The sequence below is a fragment of the Alligator sinensis genome, unplaced genomic scaffold (genome assembly GCF_000455745.1).
Source record: "Alligator sinensis unplaced genomic scaffold, ASM45574v1 scaffold570_1, whole genome shotgun sequence".
In the NCBI taxonomy this organism is placed as follows: Eukaryota; Metazoa; Chordata; order Crocodylia; family Alligatoridae; genus Alligator; species Alligator sinensis.
In genome coordinates this window covers 1,977,946-1,988,411 of record NW_005841997.1, presented here as the reverse complement: position 1 = coordinate 1,988,411, position 10,466 = coordinate 1,977,946, and the positions used below count along the sequence as shown (strand labels likewise).

Sequence of the window (10,466 nt, the reverse complement as noted above, 5' to 3'; positions counted from 1 at the left end):
TGAAGCAGAGCTATGGAGAGACCACACAAGATAATCAAGTTCATATTTCATATACATCCACAGTCTCTTGTTCCTTAGGTTGGCAGGGGCTGGAAGCATCATGGGAGCAGCATACTCTGATCTCACTTAGCTCAGAAGCAAATCCTCTTGCTGATGCAGGAGCAGTATGAACATGCTCCTCAAGGAATTCACATTTATCCCCTGAGAAGGGAGGCTGTTATAATATGGAACCTGAGAGGGCTGATATAAACCAGGAACAAAAAGCAGGAGAATCTCTTGAAATGCAATTCCCAAAAATTCTGACAAAGCAAAAGTCCAAAAGCAAAAATTACCTAAGGGTAAAATCTACACATCTTAATGGTGAGACAGCTACTCACACCAGGGCTGAATTTTACTTCCATCACTATTAAGGCAAAGAAACAGGCATTTTGCAGGAGAAAAGAGAATACAATTAAAAAGGAACCATGAAATACCAAGGATATCAAAGAAAGAAGAAGTCAGCACCCTTCTTGTGCATCCTGCCATTGCGAAAAACCTCAGAGATACAACTCAGCATTATATGGCTGATTATAACCTACAGGGTTGTAGGCTTTGGCCAGAACACAGAACCAGCAGTACTGCACATTGTAAAAGTCGTGCTCAAACAGGTTGAGTAATGCTTAGGCAACAACCCCATAGATGGAAAAGGATAAGAACCTAACGTCTTAACTGGAAAATGAAACATTCATTTTTTCAACTAAATGGAATAAGGGACAGAAATATCCAGATTCTACTTCACAGTAAAATTCAGATTAGGAGGAGACTGCACGAAGACGACAAGACAAAGAAATAGAAGTTGGAGCACTGGACTCTCCAGTAATATCAGGACGTTCCCACGAAACTTGCTGTATTTGTTAAAAATACCTTCAATACCAGAGGCTACAACTAATCCAGCTAATTAAGGCCAAGAAAAACAGTCTACTCAAAATTATTATATTGCAAAAAAATAAAAAGACACTTCCATCAAGAGAAATGCCAGCACTTACAAGACACACTGGCATTATAAACACTATATTTTTTAAAAGACATCAAATCATTATGCTCAGTGACAGTATTTTATGAGCAAGTATTTCTTACTTGAAACAACCAATAGAACATTGTATCTGTATGTTACATGGTTTCAAAAAGCAACTTTAAGGAGGCAAAAGATGCACCTTTCTAGTCTCCACCAGACTGACACTGACTATTGTTTTTCTTCCTCCCCCTTGATTTTCTAAGAAAAATTTATCACGCTCTAAAGATTTTTTCATCAGTTTGGTGCCCTTCCATTCTTAACAGCAGTCATGCTTGCCTTTTCATAGGAGTACTTTATTCAGCTACAGTTTCAACTAAGTATCTCCCCAAACACATGCAATAAAAACTAATTTTACTATATTTAAATAGCCAGTACAGGGTTATCTAAGATACTTAGTAAATGACAAGTAAACAGAGGAGACTGCCCCCTTGTGGTTTATTCCTCACACTTTGACTATTACCTGGTTCTCTATTTACTGGTGGGGGACAAACACCAGTGAGATAAAGGCCCACTGCCTCGAGAATAATGTCCAGATATGCACCTTCATCACAGGGTGCTTGGTTTGCCACTGACTAGCACAATTTGGAGGTAATTAGTTTACACATTTGCATAGCACCTTTCCTCCTAAAGTCCAGAAAAGCTTTTGCAAAAAGTGCTGTCTGCCTTTTGATACATGGAGAAACTGAAGCAGAGGAAAGGGACATAGTTGTGGAACTGGGGTTAGAACCCATGTACCCTGATGCCAGTGACTTCACAGCCTAACAGTCCTATTCAAGTGCCTCAGACTTTAAGTTTTATTCTTTTAGCTTTTCAATGAGAGCAAATGTCCTTGCAAACAAGTTTGATGCAAGAGGATATGTTTTTACTAGACAAATTACTGGGACTGTTTATAGCAAAATGTCACAATAATCTAAACTGCAATAGATTTACAAGAGTATAAACAACCATTACTGTCTTTTTTTCCCCACTCCCCCGATTCATAAAACCAGGTCGTGTTATACTTGCAGATCAACAGAAAAAAAAATCTACACTATCTGTAGAAAAGCCAAATTAAATCTCCACAAGACCATTTCTGACATGTAATTTGGTTGAAGAATCCATGTTAGAGATTAATGATTCCACCTGGCCGAGGGCCACGTCCTTTGATATAATAAAGAATCATTATTTAGCAGAAGTGATGCCTTGATAATGATGGCCTTGGCATTAAGCCAAACTTTCATTCCCTTTGAGGTTATATAAACCTCACAAAACTGTAATAGAACTTCAAGCACCGTTACCGATGGGAATGCAACGCAGAAGGGGAAATGGATGTTTGTTTTCTCAGCAAAGGCCAAAGAATGTAAGCCCATTTCCTCTGCACCTCTTTCCTCCCCAACCTATACCTAATAGATTGCCTTGGAGATGAAGAGATTTCATGCCAGCTTATCCAAAAATGACTCAAAAAAGCCTCTCAAAGGACAGGAGACATTGAAAGTTTAAATCCATCTGGTTTTTTTCAAGTTTCAGCTTAATCTTCTGAACTTTAACAGCAGTTGTTTAGAGTTGGCTAGTCCCACAGGGAACATGTAGACATTGTCCCTCGATAAGTTTAAGTCTTGATCGCTCTGACCACTTATTTACATCTGTATATGTGCACGTTTCATATTTAAAACAAGGAGAAATACTAATCACTAAACATCTCTCTCCGTCTCTCTCTGCTGTCAGAATAGTCCATGTAACAAGAAATAAAAACATTTCCAAATAATGCTTCTGAAACTTTTCAAAGCAGCAAGTGATGCTGGTCCGTTGTTTTTCAGTCTGGAAATCAGTAAAGGCGCTGTATTCAATTTGTGGGTACAATACTCTGAGATATTTCAGCACCACCAATGTGAGTGCTAATGCTCCCGGAACACAAGCTTACAGTGCTGTTTTTAGCACTGTAAGAGTTACAGTAAAAGAAATATTGCCATCTCATCTCCCATAGTAAAACAGTGAGGAATTTTCCAAACAAAAGTGTGCCAACAAGGCAGTTAGCAGGAGCTGACCATTTTTATTACGTGTGCTAGAAGAAGAGAGGGAATTCAGGAGATAATAATGTTAGGTTCTTCTTATAGTACACCTGAAATACTATATCTCACAGAGAGATGCTTTCTTTCATAAGACTCTGTTAGGGCCAGTTTAAGCTCTGCCATCTTTTAATCATGCCCTTCCTCCATTCATTAACTGTGACCTAGAGATAAGCTGTGTTAAGGTAAAAGAGGGGGTAAAGAGACTAACAATCAATGATGTAGCATACTGTATATACATACTGTAGAGCTTCAACTAAATATGGTTCCAACAGCATGTAGAATTAAACAAAGTTCTGGGTCAGTGCTACATCTGCATGCTGGAAATATCTGATCTAACAAACATCAGATTGATACAAAGCCAAGAACTACTGATGTGGCATTCTGGTTTTCTAACATGACAAGTACAAAAAAAAAAAAAAGGAAAAATAAATCTATCTGCAATAAGATTGAAGACAACCTTAAAGTATGTGCGTGTGGGAGGGTGGGGTGACCAAGAGGTAGTGCTCATCGAAAAATTAAGAGATCGGACAGACAGACAACAGGACACTAACTCATCCTGTCGTGCTAAGATAAATCAGGCAATTCACAATCTCTCCACTATGAAATGACTTTTGCACTATAACAATTACTTCAAGAATAATCTAAGATTTAAGACACAATAATATGCTTCTACACTATGCAAAAAAGTGTAAGGACAAGCTCATTCTCAGGGTGTTTATACCATATGCTGCGAGAGCATAATGAAACATACAGTATTGCTCAATTATATCAAAGAAGCAGTTTTACCTTGGACCTACCTTTCCCAAGGTGTTGCTTGAAAGGAATAAACTGAGCTAAGACATATAAGCAGGTCTCAATGTTCAAGCAAAAAGTACATGACATAAATTTAAAGAGAATTAGCATCAAGGTGAAAAATATGGGTCTATAACCTGTTTTAGAAGTTACACTGTTCTCTTATTGTAAGCTGCTTTGAGTCTTTCTTGGGAAAAGCAGCATATAATTCTAATAAATATATAAATAAACCAAGTAAATGTAAACACTGTACGCACAAAATACAATTAAGTTTGTACAGACAACTAACTGCATACAAGTCCCTGTTCTCCAAAACTAAAATCTTAGACAACCTGTTGCCCAAGATAGTCAAGTGGAATAGGACATAGAAATCAAAGCTGGGAAAATAAAACATGGAAATTATTCAGAACCAACCAAAACACTTCTATCAAGCGATTTTTCATGTTCTCCTGAACACAGGAATCTCTACTTTAATACAGCTCTCTCTTACAGCACAGGAAACAATTCATTATGAGACCTCATTATAAGACCTACTTGAATCACCCAAAATTGAATACCACACTTGTTTAAATTTAAGTTTTGTAACAAATCAAAAGAAAAAAAAAGTGTCAGAATGTTGCCTTACCTCAGCTTCTTTCTGTTGGAGGATCCTGTCTTTGTCTACAACTTCTTCTTCAACAGGCCTAGCAGGCATAAATACATATTGAATGGAGTAAGGAAAAAGAGGAGGAAAAGTGCACAGTCTCAAACTAGATTCAAATCTCATACTTTTGACAATATAGACAGAAGAAAACTGAGTGTGCTCTCACACTGGAGGAAGACATACTGATTTAAGAAACTATAGTAAACAATATATAATACTCTGTAGTGTAGGTTTTTGTCACTCATCTTCTCATTTTCCTTCTCTAGTTTCACACAAGAGTGCAGGAAGCATCTCAGATCTTGTTCCGTCATTTACTGTAAATTTAAAGATTTCCTCCGCCATTTCCACCTTCTACCACCATGGACACAGAATAAGTTTATCAGGTAGTTGCTGCGAGAGTTATTTCTGCTCTCCTTGAAACTTAAAGTATTTCTGTGAATATTAAACATTTTAATGTTGAGGGGGGAAAGGCACAAGCTGCCATCAGGAAGGAAGCAACAATAGCAGATGCGTTCCTCACATAAGAAACTAAGGCTGTCAAGGGCACAAAAACGCATGGAGATTGAGGACAGTAGGTCTAATTATAGAATGCCAATGTAACACCAACAGTTTGGAACAAAAACCAAATACACAGAGCCTGTTCAAACTAGCTGAGCATGTCTGAATATCCAGTCACTGAACAAGACAAAGTCAAATCGAAATAAAAGTGCCAGCCTCGCACTAAGAAGAGAAGTAGCATCGACCTTAGTCCCCTGAGGCCAGGCCTCAGTTAAAATAATAAACTTAAAGCAACTGAGGAGTATTTTTCTCAGTCTGCTATTAGAGAAAAATATAACGTTTGCAATTTCCCTGCTACTACATGTATTTTAAATTTCCAAATTCATGAGGGAAGGATGAAGGACAGGATATGAAAACAGGACCCAACAAGACGGCAATCTGTACGTGGTATTACCTACTTACTCTTCCATCTGAAATAATGCCTATTAAAACCATTTCTAGATAAAGACTCTAACGGTGCACTTCAGAAGAAATGAGCTAGGAAAGAACTTCAGGGAAAGAAAATCCACCCCACAGCACATGTGCAAAAGGATAAACAGAAGCAAAGCTCCAAGGAGCTCATACTCACTTGCCAGTGCGTTTTAGTCTCTCCGAACGGAAATTCTCATAGTGCAAATCCTGGGTCACTTCCTGCAGGTCCTGCATATGCGTTCTACAATAGGGAAATTGGTTTGTGTTTTACACGTCTTCCAAAGGCACAATCACCTGTTTAAACACACATTTCAAGAACACAAGTGCTGCGTATACTTAGGACTAAATCTGTAAGCAGTAACAAATTATGTCCTTCAGCCAAATAATGTTCATCTGAACAGTGGCAACAATTCCACCCCTCCCTTCTTGAAAATGATCTTCAAAGCCAACTTGATTCTGCTGTATTGCAATGTATTGTTATTCTCAACTTCAGAGATGTTTGCAGCAGTCTTCAAATTGTAGTCATGTTTGCCTTTCCATTATGCTTGGTAATCAAAAGCAATTTCATGAGATAAGTGCTCAAAGGGGATCTCCTTCCCCAGTGACACAGCCTCCTGGCATGCAAAACCTTTCAATTCATAGAGGGACACACATCAAGGGTGACCAGCAGAGGGTGATCTCTACCTAAGAGAGCCTTGCTAAAATGTCAGAAATCTATAATGAAATTAAGTTTCCAGTAACAAAGTTACCATAAACACTTTCACTTTAAAAAATGTCTCACAGCCAAATTATTTATACAGTGTATATTAATAAATGAGGTTTATTGCACTTTAGTGGCACTTTCTACATTATCAGAAGGTAAGAACTAATCTATCTTAACTTCTGTTTTAGAGCACTTTAGAAGTGTAAACCAACAGAACAAATTCCTTCAAGCCTTTCTGCTGCAATTCTACTCGTTAAAAATCCCTCTATTTAATGTTGCACAGCAATCACAATCAATACACATAAAACAGAGTTCAGAGAAGAGCCACCCATATGATCAGAGACTTGCAAGGCAAACCATACGAGGAAAGGCTGAGGGACTTGGGCCTCTTTAGCTGGGGGACTTGGGCCCCCTCAGCCTAAAAAAAAAAAAAAAAAAAAAGTTAAGAGGGAACTTGGTGGCAGCTTAGCACTACATCAGGGGAATACATCAAGGGCCTAGTGAACAAGGTTCACCAGGGCACCCTTGGGGAAAACTAGGAATAATGGCCACAAACTCCTGGAAGACCGCTTTAGGCTCAACACTAGGAAAAACGTCTTTGTAGTCAGGGTGTCCAGACTGTAGAATAAACTCCCCCCCGAGATGGTGCACTCACCTACCCTGGAGATCTTCAGGAGGAGACTGGATGGTCACCTCACTGGGGACACCTGACCCCAGTTGTCTTTCCTGCCTTGTGCAGGGGGACTGAACCCAATCATCTTATGAGGTCCCTTCCAGCCCCTAACTATCTATGAATCTAAGAACATGTAAAGATAAATCTGTACATGTGTACAGCACACAAAAACATGCATAAAGCTTTCAGGTGTCCATGTGCCTGGAAGCAGATGGCAGAGAGTGGCTCCAAAAGTATTCCAAGGAATCTCTGAGGATACTGAAGTGCTTAGGAACATCTTAAGACAGGCTTGAACTGGACAGCTCGGTATGAAGCAAAAGGAAAACAATGATGGCTTAAGTCATCATACACTCTACAGTATATTATAAGTCTTCTAGACCTGTAAAAACTGTTTCTTTATGCTCATTTATTTTACTAGTAGCTTAGTTAGGTGCAAGCAAGAAGGTTACTAATATATTCAAGTTGACATAAATCATATCTTCCAAAATCCCCACATGTGATTCAGCAGAAAAGAAATCACTATGTAGTTAAATATACAAGCTGTATATTTGTACAGTAAAAGCTGTGTTAACTGGCATTTTACTAACCAGAATACTTTATTATCTGGCATGCACATAAAGTATTTCTTGAGCAGGGCTGGGGTGGGAAGCGGGTGCGGGCTGCACAGGTGCCACCCAGCCAGCCGGACACGGGCGGGAGGAGGAGAGGAGTTTGCACACAGCAGCAGCTGCCATCACCATCCACCACCCTGCGTTGCCGCATTAATTCCGATAACCAGAATTTTTAGATGACCAGCACCCTCCTTATCCCACTCATGCCGGATAGCAAAGCTTTCACTGTAGATCACTTCACTTGCTAAGAACCAAAAAACTCCAGAAAGAAAGTAAAAATCATCAATACAGCTAGAAAGATGTGTTCTGTACACAGAAACAAAAACATCCACAAATGAAATAAGGACACTTTGCTGGGAAGATACAAAAGCGAGATATTTTTCAAAAAGCAAAGTCTTCTTGTCAAAGATTCAACGCTTGCTTTTACTCACACTAGCATTGTACGCAATTTAAGGAAGTCATTGTGCTCTGGATTCTCAACTTCAACCACTCCCCAAGGGTACAGACGACCTCTGATTTTTTTCCCTTTCACCTCAATCAGTTGGTTGGACCCAATAACAGCAAAGGGAATGCTAGCCTAAGTAAGACAACAGAACAAAAGTAATTTATTTCTGTAGTGTTATAATCTAGAACACATTTCACTAGAAGACAGAAAAGAAAAAAAAAAAAAATGTCAGATCAACTGGACTAAAAAACCCTTTCCAGTAATGAAGTGTGATTTTTAATCTGTACACAGAGGCTTCCTAATATTAATATTTGTAATCTTATTGTAATCAGTTGTCTCAACACCTGAAAAAGATAGACAAATTAGTGCTTTCATTTCTTGTTACAGTGGTGTTTTTTAAGGTGTGCTATCAAGAGTCTGCAGTATCGATGTCTTAGAGCATGAGCAGGAGCGACCAATTTAAGTTGAAAACATCTTCCCTACCCCCGAATCAGATGAGTAATGAAGTGGCCCAAATACATTATATTTCTTTATCTCTTCTCTGATCTCATTTCAAACATAGATTAACTCAGAAAGAGAAGAAGAATAACTAATTGAAGCTCCTAACAGACATCTGCTTACTTTTAAGTCAACCTAGCACAACTGGACATCACAATTTGAAACTGGTTTCAGAAAGCATGTGCAAAATCAAAATCAAAGTGTCCTACCAAACACACCTGGAAACAGGTAATATAATGCTTCACGCTCATGAAACCGAGTGATAACCTTAAATATTTCCCAAATAAATTGTAATTGAACACAACAGCTGCAAGAATAAAGTAGTTTTATAAAAAATAGTTACAACAAAACGATAATTCTTTCATTAAAAAACAAAACAAACAAGCTCACCTTCAGAACCCTGGTCTGTTCCTTGAACTCCTCATCTTCATCAGAGTCTGCATCTGGCAGCTGGTAAATCCTAATGCCATGCTCAGAAATCTCATCCAAAACCTGAAGGTATTTTTGAGGAAGGAGAAGGATAACAATGACGATTCTTATTTGGCTATAGACCTACAACAGCTTTTAAGTAAATGAATCTCTTATACAGAGCTGCCATCCAAATCCTCTTTACCCTTTACCCTGCAAAGAGAAAATTTCCAATATGCTTCCTACTCTAAGGAGCTTGACAAAGCAATAGAGGAAGTTATTAACATGAATTAAATGTGCTTACATTTTGGTTATGTGTATTACCTCCAGAATATCTAAAATTCTTCAGCTTCACTTGGAACCTGCCTTTACCCCTACTTTAAATCAGTACTTTCCTATTTCTAAGCAGCAATGGAAGCTACTTTGAATATTCAGTCCATAAATATCTTAGAAAGCACAGCTCAAAAGTGCTGATTTACAAAACTGTACGATTTGAAATATAGAAGACTAATATTAAAGTGGAAAATAATTATCATGTCTTAAGATGCCTTGAGACCTCCCGTAAACTTTGTAGGAGTTCAATTACTTATCCAACAAAGTTACATCTTGAAAGCATTATCAGGTTTTTTTAATTTGTGTAAGCTGACCAAAAGAGAACCTAGGAGACATATTCACTGAAAGGCATTTTAAAAAGCTGCAAGCTTTTGTGAAACTAATTTTCCCTAAATTATTAACAATTGAAAAAGGCAGGGGCTGCTAATTTACAAGTGGTTAAAAATGAATGACTGCTTTCCATCTTTGCTCTCATTACTTAAGAGCAATGCTTAGAATGTCAAAGCACACAACACAATCGTCTTACTGTGCAATGTATCACACTGATACCTAAATAATGTGAAGCAGCTAGCTTACATTTAAACTTAATTAAGTAGCTTTATTATTCCACATCTAGTGCTTTAGATGGTAGTAGTTCACTGAATTCAAATTTTTAAGAGGTACCATTCTACTATTACCAGCCCTCTACTCAAGGAACTCAAAGACTATATAATATGCACTTGGTGTATTCCCAGTGAAGATGCAACATCTCACTTGTTATGGATGTTAATCTTATTACCAGCTAGACAGTGATGCAGCACATGGTACTTTACATAGATTAAAAGCAAGACGCAGCACTTGCAGTCAAAAACAAACATGGACTTAAAGGACAAAGAACAAAAATATAAAAGCAACAGGCAGGAGTTTAAAATAATTTAAGTTGTATACCAAATATATCATTACCATGGCTGGAACTTTTAAGAATAGACAAAGGCAGGGCAGGAGAGCAGGGGTAAAGAGCTCATGAAGAGACACAAATGGTGAAAACAAGGAAAAGCTATAGCTTTTGAGAAGAGATTTAATTACAATATCAAAAAATAGCCAGCAGTCAGAAGTGTGCCTTTGTTTATGAATTTTATATATGTTATTTATACAAAAAACAAAGGCTTAGTTCAAGTTTTATATAACCTACTCTACAACAGTAGCCAAGGTCCCATTTAAAAAGGAGATATTATTCAAAATCCTCTACAAGAGAAAAATGTCCGCACACAATTCTCTTTATTGTAACCAATATCTGGGATTAACATAAA

At 37.9% G+C, this 10,466-nt stretch overlaps 1 protein-coding gene across 4 annotated transcripts in view; it reads right to left on the bottom strand.

Annotated features, from left to right (window-relative positions):
* Positions 1 to 10,466, bottom strand: part of LOC102369897 (septin-2) — a 62,324-nt gene that overhangs the window by 18,753 nt on the left and 33,105 nt on the right. For all 4 annotated transcript variants that reach the window (XM_006021533.3, XM_006021532.3, XM_006021534.3 and 1 more), the window contains 4 exons: positions 8,827 to 8,928; positions 7,925 to 8,070; positions 5,664 to 5,747; positions 4,520 to 4,577 (listed from right to left, as the gene is read on the bottom strand). In XM_006021533.3, coding sequence (XP_006021595.1) covers positions 4,520 to 4,577; positions 5,664 to 5,747; positions 7,925 to 8,070; positions 8,827 to 8,928 — 390 coding nt within the window. The remainder of the gene's footprint in view (positions 1 to 4,519; positions 4,578 to 5,663; positions 5,748 to 7,924; positions 8,071 to 8,826; positions 8,929 to 10,466) is intronic.